The sequence below is a fragment of the Saccopteryx bilineata genome, chromosome 1, assembly GCF_036850765.1.
Source record: "Saccopteryx bilineata isolate mSacBil1 chromosome 1, mSacBil1_pri_phased_curated, whole genome shotgun sequence".
Taxonomy (NCBI): domain Eukaryota; kingdom Metazoa; phylum Chordata; class Mammalia; order Chiroptera; family Emballonuridae; genus Saccopteryx; species Saccopteryx bilineata.
In genome coordinates this window covers 101,340,620-101,358,469 of record NC_089490.1, presented here as the reverse complement: position 1 = coordinate 101,358,469, position 17,850 = coordinate 101,340,620, and the positions used below count along the sequence as shown (strand labels likewise).

The following is a 17,850-nucleotide window of genomic DNA, read 5'->3' as shown; positions in this document are numbered from 1 at the left end:
GTTAATTATTGTGATATTGTCAATATTTCAGTAATAGGAATGAGAAATAAAAATAAAAATACTTGGATTGATTCTTGGAAAATATCCACAATTCTGAGAGCCAAAAGGACTACGGGGTTTTTTGTTTGTTTGTTTGTTTTCTGAAGGACTATGTTAGCAGCTCTGCTAGGCAGGAAGAAGATGAACATAATTAAAACTATGGGAAACAACCCATTACAGACAAGGGTATAGATTATATCTGCCATTTCTCCATGATTTTAACTTTTATTTTTAAATTGACTTTTCTTGCTAGTTGGGGATTAATTAAAATCCTTTTAAAAAAAAATCAAAGTTCACTACAAATACCAAGCAGATTCTTAGATCCTGGAAAACGTTTTATACGGCTTGACTTTATTCTGATGATAAAATTTTACCGTATGGTATTTGGGGACAATAATGCCACCAATTCCTTGGATTATATAAAGAATAAAAAAAAATGGAACTTTCCTAATAATGCTTCAATGTTGTGAAGGGCCTTTTATTGTTAAATTCTATATCCTCAGGGTTTGGCAAATGCCAGGTGTTTAATAAATGTTAGTTGACTAAAAGGTGACTTATAATTGCAACTTTTTAATCTGATCATCAAGGGAAATTCTGTGCACTATATTTTTACTTTCTTCTGCAGAAATCTAACAAAAAGTCTAAGTTATTTTTTAAGTCTAAATTATTTTATCAATTGTGCCATAATATTTTTTAGTAAATATTTTTTCATTATTTAACTCATCAAGGGATTATTTAGTGTTTCTCTGTAAAGCACAATTATATTTTAAGTATAAAAACCAGATAATTGAACTGAGAAAAAAATCATCACTTAGATTAAATTGATGGGGAGATTGGGCTGAAGATGAACATGATCATATTAATATTGTCGTCACGCTCGTTTATTTTAGCCTAAACAACGAACATCTATTGTGTCTTCCCTGGATTATCATCGAATGAATCACAACCAAGAATATTTCGAAATTAACACATCTACAGGGTGTACAAGCTTTCCTTCCAGCCCTCCTGTTAGTCCACCCCCCTCTTCTGTGGGAACAGAGGTCAAGAACGAGGGAGCTGGCCATACAGGTAAAGCAGTTCACTTTATGCAGCTATATTTTTTGAACTTTTAAAAAATTAAGCCTTTATGAGTTAGATTAATTATGAGGAATCTTTCATACAATGTGCATGGTGTTCTTCATACACCTACGTGTGTGGCAATGTAGGTCTTTTTGATTTTTGTCAGAATGTGGGTATTCATATTCTTTTTGAATACATCAGTGGCCTTTTAGGTTAAAGATGATGATATAATGCTAGTATGATAGTAAAAAGAAAAAAAAACGGAGATCTAGAAATGTTCTTTTTCCACTGTGGGTTACCCCTCTCTACCTAATGGTATCAACTCCTCAATATATGACATCTAGCTCTGAGGCTAGGTTATCTGGTAAAACTGGGTTGGACAGTGTGACCTAAGTGGGTTATCATTTACTCAAACCAAAGTGAACTGAGAGACAAGAGTGTGAAAAAATAAGGCTGGGGATCAGGGGAAGATTAGGAAAATAACCACATTCACTAATAAAACATAACCTGGTGCATGCAATCAGATTAGCAATGCTTCACTTCTTCGGGGACCAGAAACTAATAACGGGTGGGCAGAAATATGCGAAGTGGGCCTGAAGAATCTCTTCTCTTTATATCTGATTCAAACTAAAGCTGTTCAACTATGTTTCTTCAAAGAGATATGTTTTTTAAAACCCTCTAAATATTGCTAATATTAATTTTAGAGTCCCAAATTATTATCTGTGTATATATTCCATGTAATTATTGTTCAAAATGAGTGTGTATATGACTGTATGAAAGTAACACAAGTACTTATTTAAGCCCTTTACTCTGACTCTACTTTTAAGAACACTGATGAAAGTGTTTCAAAAATATAGCCAGAGAATTATTTTCCCCTAGGTGGGGGGGGGGGGGAACACTAAGACTTTTTTTAAACATAATGATTAATGGACGGGGTAAAATTGATATTCTGTGAAAACTATAATCCAATTTTTCCATGGCAACCAGAGTAAATCAAAGTATGTCATTATCATGCTTAAAATGCTCAATGGCTTTTCAGTGAATTAGAATAAAATCCAACTTCTCACTGTGGCCAATGGTGTTCAGTATAACCTCGTTCCTGACTAGCTCTTTAACCAACCTTTAACAACCTCGTCCTGGCCCACACTGGCCTTCTTGGCCAGGAGTTCTGGCCCTGGGGCTTTTGTACTCTGGTTCTTGCTATGTGGAATACCTGTCTCTGAATTTTCATGTGACTGAGTGTCATTTGGCTTCTGGCTCAAAGGCGCTTCCTCATGGACCATTTCCTCTATCTTGAGGACAGACTTTAATCTGATGATAAGTACAGCAACAGAGATGCCAAAAGAACAACACTAATACTAATCAGCAATAAAAATTTAAACAAATGCTTAAATCTTTCATCATGTTTTAATATTAAATTTAATTTATAAAATTTTAAATATTTAATATTTAATATACCGAATTTAATACCTTTAAAATTATCAAGCAGTGAATATTTAAGCAAATATTTAACACCGTGCTTCATATACTGGTTTTAGGCATTTAATATGTTAACTCATTTAAACCTCATAACTGTTATTTGAATTCAGTATTATTATTTATAGACAGGAAACACAGAAAGATGATAAATAACTAAATAACAGCCCATTATAACAGAGCTGTGATTCTAACTTGATGGTTGAATCCATACTCTTAACTATCTTTCAGCATTACTTTAGTTACTTTTGAGAAATCATTCTGTTTTTCTTTTTTTTTTTCCAGAGCCTATTTACTATATAAAATTATACTGTCCCTTAGTTTACTAATTTATTGTCTTCTCTTTCTAGAATTGTCAGCTAAATTGGATGGATTCCTAACACATTGTAGGCTGCTTACGTTATTTTACTAACTCTGAGACTGAACTTCTTACCTGACTATAAAACTTAATCTCTTTATGCTATAGTTTTCTTATCTATAGAATTAAATTAACAATTATAATGAACTAGATTAGCTTACCCTGTAGTGCAGTAATGCGTGTGAAGTAATTAGTGCCGTGTCTGGTACATAGTGTTAAATAAACGTCAGTCGCTATTAGTAGTTGTCACTGTGATATTAATGAAGCCTCGCGTTATTCATTGAGCATGAGCATTGAGTGTATGTCTGCCGTGTGCCAGATACAGTTTTATAGGAAAGGAAAGATGGGATGTGGTTTGTCAATAAAAGTGCAGTGTAAACCTGGGAAGAGTTGTAGGCATGTCATTCTTACCTAATTAATACTTACTTGAATGACTCATTCTAGATTTAAAATCTTGAAAGGGAAGAAATGACTCTGATACTTGCCTTCAGGAGTCTTTCTCAGCTTTATCTTAGCTAGTGCACTAATTGGTTGTTTGGATGATTAGTTATGAAAATTTTCAACAATCTTTTGAGGTTGATAATAGAATTATTTATTTGTTTGTTTGTTTTAATTTAAGAGTAGGAGAAGCTATGGGTCTGGTGCCCTCTGTCCACTCTGACCACCAGAGACAGCACATGATTTCCGGCCATCAGGACTTCAGTGGCAACATCCATAATGAGTGGGGAAACTTGTCATTTTCCACACATTTCAAAATTGATATTTTCAGGTCTGACCTTTGAACAGAACCAAAATCTGGCCTTTAACAGTTGAAATAGTTTCAAATAGCATGTTACTATGGTTTCCTAGTGTAATATGACACCTCCTTGTTACATCAAAAATTTTAGAGTAGACTGATATTTAGTAATAATGTAGAAGGACAATGCTTATATGTTTTGCATTAAAAAGTAAAACTTTTAATGTAGGTATTTATCTTCTTGAAAAAGTAGCACTTCATTATCTTATCCTTTGTATTTAAGAACCTATGTGTGAGGCACACCTACCACGTGGTATAGATTGAAAAAGGATGAGTTCCAGAGTCAGTTCTGTCACTGATTTCCTAGGTATTTTCCATCAAATTACTTAATTCTTTGATCTCCAATTTGTGCCTCTGAAAAAGGAAAATAATATCTACTCTTTGAGTTGCAGTAAAAAATGACCTTATTTATGTGAATAGATTCTGTAAACTATGAAAACTAATATTCAACTTTAATATTATTATCATTATTGTTTAATACTATTTTTTTGTTTAACATTATTATTTGAAATCTATAGTAGTTTTAAGATAGAAGGAACCAGCCCTGGCTGGTTGCTCATGGATGGAGAGTCAGCCCAGTGTGTGGACTTCCCAGGTTAGATCCCCGGTCAAGGCGCATATGAGAAGCAACCATCTGCTTCTCTTCTCCTTTCTCTTCCCCTTCTTTCCCTCTTCCCCTCTCACAGCCAGTGGTTCGGCTGGTTCGAGAGTCAGCCTTAGGCACTAAGGATAGCTCAGGTGATTCAATCATAGGCCCCAGACAGGGTTGCCGGTTATATTCTGGTTGGGTTGCATGTGGGAGTCTGTCTCTTTATCTCCCCTCCTCTCACTCAAAAAAAACACACAACGATACAATCTACTATAGATCTGTACTTAGGCCAAGGTAGCTGATCTTTTCTTCAATTAAAAGTATAATCTAAATTAATACATACATTTACATTCGTTTTATAAATGATTGCATACACAAAACAATTAATCCTGACAAAATATTGTTTAATAGAACAAAGATTAATATACCCTTAAAAGTGAGTTGTATGCTGCACTCTAAATAAAGTGACTCAATGAATTTATGTAACAGTGGGCAATTTCAAAAGTACTTTGACTTGTAATTAAAGCTTCTCACTTATAAGGCAGTATATTGTGTAATCCAAATAGCAATTTATGAATTATCAAAAAAAAAAAAGAGTGGTTAAAAAGGAAGACCTTTGAGGTTGGACAGACTTGGGAATGATAATAGTGGGTTTGCATTTAGCTAGAAAGATCACTCTACTATTAATATGGAGTAGATAAACTTGAGATGAGGTAAAATTGGAGGTTGAGAGAAACAGTGTCATCAGCAATGAAAACATGTAAATGAATTCGAGAGATACAAAAAAAGTGTAATCAACAGGTTCTAGCAATTGATTAGATGTGTGATGGTGATGGTGAAAAGTTCAAAGAAGGATCTAAAGTTTCTGGTTTAACCAGACTGCCATTCCCTGAAATACGAAATGTTTGTCAGTAATAAGGAGGGAGCTGGATCATGTAGGACCTAATAGGCCATGATAAGGACGTTGGCTTTTACTCAAGTGAAATAAAGAGCTAATTATAAAGGTCTTTCAGGAAAATGACATGATACAACTTCTGTGATATGAGGATTACTCTTTTGCATTGAAAATGGACTATAAACGGGGAACAAGAGTGGAAGCAGGAAGGCCCCTTAGGAGGCCAGTATAGCATTGCAGTAAGCTGAGAGCTGGAGGAAGCTCAGAGCAAAGGTGGAACAGTGGAGATGTAGAGAAATGGATATGTTAGATATATTTTTCAAGGTAGACCCAATAATATTTTATGGTGGAATGGATATAGTGTGTGGAAAAAATAAAGAATTAAGGAAAACTGCAAGGTTTTTGTCCTAAACAACTATAAGAATGGATTTACTATCATCTGACCTGTGAGAGGTTGTCCGAAGAGCATATTTGGCGAACAGGGAGGAATACCAGGAGTTCGTTTTGTTTGAGATGCCTGTTAGGTATCTGAATAGGAGATGCAGCCTGAAGACACAGATATGGACATCATCACTAAACAGATGATACGGCACGAAGTGGATAGGAAAGTAAAACCTGAGCCTGGTGGAAGTGGGGATAAAAGGCAGCATCAGCAGAGACTGAGAAGGTCCACCTGGGAGGGAGGAGGAACTCTGGTGGATGTTGTATCCTGAATTCAGGTGAAGAAAGTTATTGAGAAGGAGGGAGTGATCAATTCTGATAGGTTGAGTAGGATGTAGACTGAATTAGAATTTATAGTGGGCTTAACCATGTGGAAGTCACTGCTGACCTTGACAGGAGCAATTTGGCTGAAATTAATGGGACAAAAGCCCACTGTAATGGGTTTAAGAGAGAAAAAGAGGAGAGGACTTAGAGCAAATATAAGCCACCTTTTCAAAAAATATTCTTCCAGGGAGACTTATAAAAGTAGAATGAAAGGAGAGTATGAGTTCTATTAACTAAGAGGAGATATTGGCTTGAGACGGGGGCGTGGGAAATAGGCAGGGTGTTTCTGGTGTGGGTACAAATGCTGGAAAGGGGTCCACCTGGTGAGAATCTGTGGAAGGGAGAGTCCATGTCGTTCTGATAGTTCCCATTTTGTCTATATAAGTAGAAAGCAGCAGCATCAGTTGAGAACAAAGATGGTGGAGGAGGTGTGGCAGTTGAGGGAAAAGAGGAGGGAATGGAAGAGTTGTTTAGGATAAAGAGACAATAAAGATATGGAAGGATGTGATTATGTTTATCAACAGGAAGGGTATCAGTTTGAAAAGACTGATAAATGGTGCTTTAGCCCACAGGGAGTGACCTGCGAGTTTGAGTTCCCCAGTGAAAATATCCTGGACTGGTTGGTGTGTTGTGAATTACTGAGGGAACAGAAGCTGAGAATTACCAGTAATAAAAGTTACTTGGTCTTTATGGAACATTATTTCTAGAAAACTCTAGAAAGAATTTTGTTGGCTGGCACCTTTGAACACCTGCTCAGGAACTTAACTACCCTGGGTAAATAACGATCTCCAGTTTCGTTAGTCGTTTCAAACCATCACTTCCTGCTGGAGAAACCTGATGGGACAGGGGAAATCTAAAAAGAAGAGTGGAAAATTACTTCTTTCCAAATGGGAGAGATAACCGAAACAAAACCTGTCAAGTGCTTAGCAGCATGGGATGCTTTTCTGCAAGGGAGAAGAAACACTAGAAAAGAACTAAAATTGGAGCGGAGAAGGTGGCGTGGACCTTTCACGCTGCTTGGGGATTGCCAGAAAGGCAAATGAAGGCCTCCTTTTTAATTAGTTCACACGAGCTGGAAATAGACCTCCTGAAGCTGGGGCAGTGTCACTCCAGCAGCCATTGGACACAGGCCGCTGAGGGAGCATTGGCCTCCAGCCAGCATGAAGGCCAAAGCCGGGCTGCCTAGATGTTCTTTAAGCTCCAAGCTGAGATTCGGGGTGAGCCGATGTGGAGGAAGTTAAGGATTAATGGACATAATGTGTAAGTATACCTTGGAGGTTTATTTTCTTTAACAATATGCATTAAATAAATTATAGGAATTATTTATGGTTAAATTCAGTACTTTAAATTGACTAAGTTTCAGGTAGCCAAAAGGAAGGAGTTTTTATATCAAATGTCCTATATAAATATAACGGTAAAAATATATTCTCATCAGTTGTTGATAAATCATGAATTGCCTCATCCGTGCTTCCTTTTCCTGTTCCCCTTCTGGTATCACGTGACTCTTCTCCAGTGCCTGTCTGTGCAGGCTGCATCCCACGGAAGGCAAGAGAGAGGTTAGCAGATGCTTGACAAAGAAAGATAAAGAAAACATTCACTGTATTTCAATATGTAAAAATATGAAAACATCTTACATAGATGCTGGAGTAATGCGATTTAGTTAGTGCATGCAGTTGGGTGGGAACTTGTGATTCTGAGTGAAATTAGTTAAAATAAGGCTATTGGTTTATTGGGGCAGCGTAAAATAAATATATTTACTCATTGTGTCATCATGAGGAAGTCCAGGGTGCTGAGAGAGTCCCTGTGAGTGTGATGGACCTCTCAGATGTGGGGGTCTGCAAAGCTTCCAGAAGGGAGACAAATTTATTTGTCCAAATATGGCCCTGGAGAGGCCACAGAGGGAGTGAAAGTGGTCGTGCAGCAGCACCTGGTAAGCTGTGTTCAGGATTTCTTAGGTCCGCCTCCTAAGACACTGTCGTAAGAGCAGTGAGAAGTCATTGGCAGGTTTTAAGCAGAAAGAAATGATCTAATTTTCTTTTACTTGCTGATGTCTCCTAATTTTTTTCCTGTGAACTAAAAGCAGTGTCTTCTTGGAGAATAACCAATGAGGGCAAAGATAAGACAATTAGAGAGAGTGGAAAAACTTTGAATTAGGTTTTTGTTTAAACTCCTAGCAAATGCATGGAAGAAGGGATATTTGGGGGGTGGGTGGGTCCAGCCAGAGCCAGCTCTTTTGGCTGGTTCATTGCAGCTAATCTCTCACTGGTAAATTGGGTGCTCTAAGTCTGCCATCTGTCTCCTAGCCTCTGTGACAGACTCACCATAGCTTCCTTGCCAAGTGGGACCCATAGCAACTTACTGACTTTCAGCCCAGATACCTCTATGTCCCTATGCTCCCTATTCAAATTTCTCAGAGGTTTGTAACCTTCCTCTTCTGGGCATTAAGTCTCCAGGGTAGACCTGTGGGAAAAGAGGTTTCCAATGGAACTCAGTTTAAGAATGGAAATATATTATATAGTATCTTCTTTGCAAAATACTATCCCTATGACATTGAACCAATGCCTCTAAGTAAAAAAATACATAAACATAACACATGCTTAATTAAAATAGCTTCATAAATGCTTAATAACTGTGAGCATCATCATTATCTGTATTACTGTTATTACTAGGCAGAGAGCAGGGCCTGGACTTGTTGAATTCAGTACCAATGCAGCGTGGCCAGGTGCGAGGAGTCCAGCCAGGCAACCAGAGTCTTAAATCCACAGAGTTGCTTAGAACAAACAGGTCAACCTGCGGAGGAGCAGAGCTGGAATTTCCATTTGTTCTGTGCCCCAGTTTTATGTGTCCCGGAGTGAGAGGGCCTCAAAGTCGGGGAGCCGAGTCCTGGCTGGGGAGAGGCAGGCTTCTCCACGGCCCATCCATCCTAAATTACGGCAGAGGCGGGCGAGGCACTGGCTAATCCATCCTAAATTACGGCAGAGGTGGGCGAGGCACTGTTTCAGGGTTTTCCTGTTGAAAATCTTTTTTTTTGTTGTTTATTCTTTTATTAACTCAATTTGCCCTTGCTTTTTACCTTCTGTTAATTTGTATGAAAATATAACTGCTTTGTTAGCTGGGATTTTTTTTTGCAATTCAAATTTGGTGCTGCATATATCTTCGCTGTAATTATCTTGTCGACTTGAGATTGCTCGGTAGTTTTTCTTTCCTGATTTTCTCTTCCGGACTGCTTATCGTTCTGGAAAAGTCTCCCTGTTATCACTTATATCTGTGTGATATATGTCTGATCACTAGAGCTAATTGCAAAATGGGGAAAGAAAACCTCTCTCTCTCTCTCTCTCTCTCTCTCTCTCTATATATATATATATATATATATATATTTCTTTATTTACTTTTATCTCTAGAGTCTTCTTTTGGGAGACTGTTTTCCTCTTTTATTGCACCCGTGTATGTTGGGCTGGTGCCCTGAGTGGGGTCGCTCTGGGCTCTAGCACTTTAAATGCAGGCTTCTCCATCATGTATCATGCCACAGTGAGCCAGCCCAGGACAGAACTTGTTCCAGACATTCCACCAGTTAACTTCCTACCTACCTGACAAACCACTTGTTCCTGCCTACCTGACTCTGGGCTGTAGTGATTTCAACTTTTCTGCTTGACTCTTGGCATCGGCGATAGGCAGAGTCTGAGACAGACTCATGATTCACCCCCCCCCATCCCCACCATAGAGTGATGCTGCCGCACCTCTGAGTGGGCATGGGACCTGTCCCGTGCTACTAGCCAATGGCGAAGGTGGTGGGGTATCACTCCCATAGCTGTGATACCATTTATGGCAAAGGTGACGAATTGAAAGGTATCATGAAGGTCTTTAATTACTTTGTTACTCAAAAGAGGGATTATCAGTTGTTGGCTTGAAATGACCAAGTGATTCCTTTAAATGGGGGTCTTGAATTTAGCAACTTGAAGCAGCAGGCTATCTCCATCTCTGGCTTTGGAGCAGTATGCCACCGCCCCGGTGCGTGCTAGAGCTGCACCCAGAGGCTCAGCTGAGGTCGCAGCCCCCGCTGACTCCTGCATTACAGCATGCTGAGACCCCTCATGAAGGTGCGGTTCAGACATGCCCAGACTCCCAACTCCGTGAGATAATGGAAATATGTTGTTGGAAGACACTCAGTTTATTGTGATTTGATACGCAGAGATAGAAAATGAACACAGTGTCTCATGTTCACACAATTTGGCCAAGAGGGAGACTTTCTCTCCACCAGCTTTGGCCTGAGGTCCCTCCCTGATCAGTGTTAGTCCCTTGCTGTCACTGAGCTTATAAACATGAGTGAGAGTGCAGAATTTAAAAATTGTCTCCTTCACCCCATATCCCCAAGCCCAGCTCAGTTATGTACTTAAACATATCTATCACAGCATCCCCCCTAAAAGATTAGTTTTTATTTTAATAGGTACTAAGTTGTGAAGCTAAAGCTCTAATAATAAAATCTTAAGACATAAACTAGATGGTAGGAAACTATATAGTATATTGGGACACACAGACCTGAAATCCTCACATTGTTGATGCTTCCCAACTAGGTCTCCCTCCTCCAAAAGTGGCTTTTTCTCAAAGCTAGCCAGCTCCATTTTTTTCAAGCAGATAGTTGATCATGCAACTTCATCACCTAACAGCCTGTTATGTCCTGTCTCCATCTGTGCAAGAATGTCCAAATGCCTTAGCATGCCCAACGCGATCCTTGATAACCTGGCTGTAACTTTCTATTTACTTCTACCCAAACACACCATGTACTCTTTAAAAAGAACATTGTTCTTAGAGTTCACTGTTCTTGATTTAGTCAGTTTGGACTGCCTTTCCAACTCACTGACCAGGTAAACTTCAGTTTTCATGGGGACTTGGCAGGATAATCTCTTCATGAAGCTTTCTCTTGCTCCAACAATTCTCTCATCCCTGTGCACCTCCTTCAGCACTATTAACACTCCTTTATTATTGGTTATTTTATATAAAAATATTTGTTTATGTGTTTGTTAGTTCCTTAAATGCAGAGACCATTTCTCAATTAAGTTGTACCCACAGCATCTGGCATAGTGACCGACTTCCAACAGATACCCAGTAAATGGAAAATAACTGCCTGACTGAGTATCTGTTTGGTTGGACTCTGTCATCTACTGTGTGCCTGTTTCTGTCTATGTGGTAAGGCCAGACCAGCTTTTCTCTTAATTATATTACTTTCTTCTGAACCATGGAGCCTACCTCTCACTAGTCATTTCTTAAAAATGCCTGAAAGAGAAATGTCATTTTTAATGTAAATTTTTGTTACATAATTCATCTGATTTCACAGATGAAAAGATAGCAGTTATTCACATCGGGAGGCTATTTCATTTTCTTAGATAATTATAAAGTAGTTGGCCTAGCATTGGCAAAAATATTTATATCACTCTAAAAAGCATTATATCTGCAATATGCACGAGTTTCTAATTCCCTTCCCCTGTTTATTTTAGTAGGCCAATGTTTAAGGCTTAAGTTTTTAAATAACAGGAAAAACTTCAGTGAGCTCTATTTTTTCGCAAGGTCAAAGCAAGCTGTATTGCGACTTTGTTTTTCTTCCCCAGGACTGACTTTTTGTCACCACTGCTTTTGCTAGTTTCTGCATTATCCATGTGTGAACTGGAAGATACTGTATTAGGACCTGGAGCCTTGAGAACGAGAACCTTTAATATATTGGTAACAAGCAAAATCCAATGTGCTGAATGAATACTACTGACAGAATTCTAATTTCTGGCAAACCGCTCACGGGATCTAGAGCAGTGGTAGTCAACCTGGTCCCTACCGCCCACTAGTGGGCAGTCCAGCTTTCATGGTGGGTGGTAGCGGAGCAACCAAAGTATAAATAAAAAGATAGATTTAACTATATAGTAAGTTGTTTTATAAAGATTTATTCTGCCAAACTTAGTGAAAATCCGACATAACATACTTGGTAAGTAATTATTATTATATGCTTTAACTTGCTGTAACTCTGCTTTATAAATTTTATAAAGTAAAGTTACTTCCCTACTTTATAAATCACCATTACTGTGGAACCGGTGGACGGTTATAAAATTTTACTGCTAACAGAGATACAAAAAGTGGGCGGTAGGTATAAAAAGGTTGAGTATACCTGCTCTAGAGTGACCTCTCACCCTGGCCAGTTACTCAGTCGGTTAGAGTGTCATACTGAACCACCACTATTGTGGGTTCAATTTCTGGTCGGTTCACATATGGGAAGTGACCAATGAACGCACAACTAAGTGGAACAAGTGAATACTTTAATATTTCTCTCTCTCTCTCTCTCTCTCTCTTTATCTCTCTGTCTCTCTCCCTTTCTCTGAAAAAAAATAAAAATTAATCAATAAGGTGACTCTCTCTTGCATGAGTTTTCCATAGCATTGTTATCCTTCCTTAGAAAAACTAATGGCTCATAGTAGGAAGACAAATACATGGCAAAGAATCAACATTTAGTTTAGAGAAGATGTAATTTTCATATTATCCACCTTTTTAAATGTGAAACAAGTCTATTGTATGTCTTTGCTCTTTCTATTAGCGCAGATGTCTGTGTTCTCTTTATTAACTCAGATAATCAAGAGTTGACTATGTAAAGCTAATAATAGACTAAAGATTTTCTTCTGCAAAGCACACAGCACATGTGAAAGGAAGCATTATTAACTAAACAAATCTTTTAGTTCCCAATAATTAGCATTTTGACAAGCTGTTGTCTTAGATGAAGCATTTAGATCATATATAACTTCAAAGTATTTTTTAGGGTTTTTTCTTGAACTGAGTTTCAAGCAAATAGTTCTCACTTTCATTTACATGTATAGAAAAACTTCAGCTCTATTTTAGTCTCCTAGTCCATTGATGTGCTCTAGGCCATTAATTTGCAACTGGGTTTTGTTTTTCTATTAATTAAAAATAATATGTCAAGTTCTCTAAGCTAATTAGTTTGCTGTGTACTAACAATATATTTGTTCCCTGAAGTTGCCATATAGAAAATTAAAACGAGAATGTCAAGCTCTAAATGAACCTGAGTAATTTCCCTATTCCTCATATTAGATAGATTCCCTTACAGGCAATTATTAGCTATTCTTAATTCCTCTTTAATATATTTATCTAAAACCAGATGTTTATTATTGGATAAGAGTTGGTGTCATACATTTATTATCCCATCTTATCAACCTCAAGCCTATGAGCCATTGGAGTTGAGACCTTAATTATCGGTTAAAAATAAATATAAAAGTATATTTAAACACTAAAAATATTACCAGAGTTATTAATAATACTAGATAAAGTTTATTCATTTATTTAACAAATACTCGTTTAGCAGTTACAAAGTACTGACACCCGGGCAAGATACTGGGTATAAAATAATGAAAAAGAGATGATCCCCTCTCCTAAAAAATTTTGTGGTGAGCAAATGATTAAAGTCTGATGCTAGTACACTAGTATAATGTGAACCTGGATATAAGAGCATATCAATCTGCCTAGAAAAGTCAGAGATGGTTTCACAGAACGAGTAATGCTTGTGCTATGACTTGAATAATCAAGTGGATATAGACGCAATATCATAAGAAAGGTAAGAGAAAAAGAAAAGACAGTAGAGCCATTGGAGCCAGAGAAGTGTGGACTTAAGTTCTTATTTTGTCACTCACTATAATATTTAGGTGAATAACCTTTCACTTTATTTCTTTTGAGATAATGTTGATGGCCATCCCTAGCATAGGACTTTGCACATGGTAGGCAATCAATAAACATGGTTCCTTCTCACCTATTTTCAGCCTCACAACAATCTTGTAGGTTAATAAGACATAATATTATCATCATTTTAAAGATGGGGAATTTAGATTCACAATGGTCAAGGAAACTCACTTAAGATCATACAACTAATAAGTTAGTGGTAGAGATAAGACTAGAACCTACATCTGCTGACAAAACATTTTCCACTATGCTGCAACAAGGATTCTAGGTTTTTTCATGCATTTAGTTATATAGTCAGCCAATAAATATTTCTTGAGCATCTACTGAGCGTCAGACCTGTTAGTGCACACAGAGGACACAGCAGGCAGCAGACAGATTAAGTCTGCCCTCACACAGCTGACAGTTTGTCAGAGAAGGCAGACTTTACTCCATCAATTTCAATATGTCCTAATGAGGATTGTACAAGGGCACAGTTAAGTGCTCTGAGGTATGTGTGGCAAGAAAACCTACTCAAATCGAGGAGGTTTGGGAAGTCCAGTGAGAGGAAGTGATATATCTGTCAATACCTAATGAGTGAGCAGGAGTTATCTGGACAGAGGGAAGATTTTTTTCAACAGTAGGAGGTTTGGCAAAGATATAAGTGAGAACACAATATGTTCAAGGAACTGAAACTGATCCAGGAGAGCAGGATCAGAGAGCAGGGAAGATTGGCGAGAGGTAACTCTACAGGGTTTGGCAGAGCCGGGGCTGCCGAGGGCTGTACACACATCTTAAAGAGCCTGGATTTTATTCTAAGGGCAAAGGGTTTCTGTACTGAGTAAGAAGCCTGACCAAGGGGGGATGAGGTCTAAGATCTGATTCATTCTTTGCTTATCTCAGATAGTTACTTCTTTTTTTTCCCCAAATTCCCTACAAAAGCCCAAACAGGGATGCTGTGGCCGGAGAAGGAAGCCACTTAAGGTTTTAAGCAGCAGAATATCTGGTTTGCACTTTTCCGAGTTGACCCTAGCCCTGCTGTGGCTTTTCTTAGAGGGGGAGAGGACAGTGGAAGTGAGACTTGGCATGGCATAGGTGAGTTGATGGCAGCTAACATCCGGACTGTAGCTCTGGGGAAGAAGAAAACTGAAGTATTCAAGATGTAGAATTTACAGCACTTATGATGACTACGGAAGCTAGAGGAGAAGGGGAGGCAAGGGTGGTCCTTCCTCTCCTCACTGCCAAGAAAACCGCAGTAGCCTTGGGCACAATATCTAAGACTTTAATGTTGAAAAAAAACTACTGGAGCTATTCCATGGTGGGAAGGTACCAAAATCAGCTGGAACAGAGGACACAATAAAAGCATTTAAAAGTCCTTGGGGCCAGCAGGCTTGACTTTAATGCTTAAAATAATGGTTCTCCTTTTTCTTTCTTTTTTGCCTTGCTGGAAAAACTGCATCCTTTGTGATTTTCATTTGATTTCTTAGGCTATTGTACATTTCCATTTGGCTAAATGTGTTCTACAGAGACATTAGTTGTTACCTGGCTTTGGTTTAAATTTAAAAGAAGATAAAAACAGTAATTATAAAGAAGATTGGTCATGTTGGTTCCTGATTCATTTCCCTGGGTGGCGCTGTGACTCACCCTCATTAAAGTAGTTTGCTTGGCAATGACTGATGCCTTATCAGTACTGAGTTTTCTCTGCCCTCTATAAGAACAATAAGATGTTTCTCGCATGGATCATTCACTGCTCTTCATCTCCACTATGAGTCAGATGTTCTGCAATTCAAAATGTTACCCTGCTTGTAACTTCCCTCTCTATAAATTATGCAGAATACTTCTACCAACAACAGATTCTCATTTACTGACTTTTCAGATTTGTATCTGTGAAACATGTTCTAGTTTTTTTGCTATAATTTAGTGAGCAGTTTTATGTCACAATAAGGTACTGTTTTATTTGTTGTATCGCCATTGTCTAAACATCAGTGTAACTCATTAGATAAAAACAAAATCATCTGTAAAGAAATTCAAATGCTGATGATGAAGTCATACAGAAGGCCCTCCCTTCTTCCTTGTCTACTTTTAGCTCCTGTAGGTTTTCTCCCTTTCACATTCAGTCTCCTGGAATGAGTGAGTTGTCTACACTTCCTGGATTTACTTTTTCATCTGATTGTCACTCCCCAAAACTATGCCACCAATTGCCCTGAAATCTCAGTTAGGTCTCCAGGATTGTCTCTTCCTTAATAGAATGGACAAAGTCTTTATCTTACTTTACCGAACTGCTTCACTTACCCTGTGCAACACCCTTTGCATGTGGCTCTGTGATACCACACTCTTCCGACCTTCCTTCTGCCTCTCTGGTCTTCCTTGTGTTCTCCCTCTGAGTGCCTCTGTCCCCGCCCACTCCTACGAAGTACTGTTCCTGGGGCGTCAGTGTTCTAGACAGTTCTTTCTCTCCTCTCGCTCCACCATGGCCCTTGGGTGATCTGAGATGCGTCTATGGCTTTACTGCTTAATCATGTGTTATTCCTCAAAGTTTTATCTCCAGCCCACACCAGGGTTTCATACCTCTAAATTTGTCCTCTTTTTGGACCTCTCCATTTAGATTTCCCACAGGTACCTGAAAGTCAGCATTGTCTGTGTTAGTTTCCTAGGGCTGCCTCCAAAAGTGTCACAAACAAGGTATCTTAAAACATAGAAATCTGTTTTCTCAAAGTTCTGGGTTCTAGTTGTTTGGAATCAAGGTGTGAGTAGGGAAGGCCAGTCTGCCTCTGAGGGCTTTCTGGAAGAAGCCGTCCTTGCCTCTGTAGTTTCCAAGTGTTCCTTGGTCTATGGCAGCTGGACTCCAGTATCTGTTTCCACCCTCTCATGGCCTTCTTCTCGGTGTCTCTGCATCCTCCCCTCCTGTTTCCTAGTCACTGGGCTTGGGGCCCATGCAGTGCCTTTGTTTATCTTGTTTTTATTGTCTCATGAGCTTCATAATTACAGAGACGATGCCTTTCTACTGGAATCTCTGGCACCAAGTACAGCATCAGTACACGAATTGTTGCCTAATATTTGTTGAAAAGAAAGATTAATCAACAAGAACTAATCTGGAGAGGAAAAAATGATAAGCAAGCCAAAGTAAGTTTACATGTGAATTTGTAAAATGTAGCCAAATAGAATTTTTTTCTAGTCGGCATACTAGCAAAATACGTTAAGATTTTGCTAAATAAGGTCCAGTCAACCCTTATTTTAAGCTCATTCAAAACCTTCTTTTCTATTTAACAAAAATCCATGGTCCCATGGATGCTGGAAAATACAATTATGTTGCTCACTGCCTATTTCATTACGGGCTCTTTCTGCTCTTCTTTATTCATAAAATAGTTCCTGTTTATAGATATATAAACATATATATTACAGATGTGACATTGTTTTCTAGATATTTCTTGAACATATCTCCAAAGAGGACAAAGGTAAGCAATTACTAGCATTCTAATTACTAAATAAATAAATAAATAAATAAATGAAAAGGAGAAAAAAAAAATGGGGGAAAGCTATATCCTAACAAAATGTCTTCAGATAGCCTGAAAGAAAGCATCATTTGTAATTTATATCTGCTTATGTTTATAGAGCATTTAGGCCTCTCTACCCTTGGTGAAAGGTCTGAATATATAGTAAGACAACCAAGAACTTAGAGGGATCAGACATGCTGTACTGTATCCACTTTGCCTACATTAATAAATTTTCTACCACGAGAAGAGGTGCGGTAGACCCCTGTGCTTGTAATTATTGGGACTGCCCTAGGTTGAACTAAATCATACTAGTTCTTATAGATGTTGATTAGAAGAAAAGAAGCGCCTCACTTTCTCACAGCATAGCGCCTCACTTTCTCACAGCATTCATTATGCGGGCTAATAAGGGTTACTAGGGAGTTAATTGTATTCTTTATGGGAGGGCAAGTCCTCAAAAGAAATTCTAAGCATTAGCATTTCACTCTACTTTGCTTTAGTGCTACTTGATGGTATTAAGTTCACAACTTTTAGAACACATAATTATAATACTTGCTAATGAAACAGAAAAAGTGAACCACATTACATTTAGTTAGGAAAATGTCTTGGCATAACCCAGTGAGTCTGCTTAGATTTATTGTCACTAAATTACCCTAAGTCGACGCTGGCATTCACAGCTCAGTA

General features: G+C 38.2%; 1 protein-coding gene across 5 annotated transcripts in view; it reads left to right on the top strand.

The window, feature by feature from the left end:
* Window positions 1-17,850, top strand: part of ANKS1B (ankyrin repeat and sterile alpha motif domain containing 1B) — a 1,089,048-nt gene that overhangs the window by 485,771 nt on the left and 585,427 nt on the right. For all 5 annotated transcript variants that reach the window (XM_066262341.1, XM_066262329.1, XM_066262320.1 and 2 more), the window contains exon 12: window positions 930-1,107. In XM_066262341.1, coding sequence (XP_066118438.1) covers window positions 930-1,107 — 178 coding nt within the window. The remainder of the gene's footprint in view (window positions 1-929; window positions 1,108-17,850) is intronic.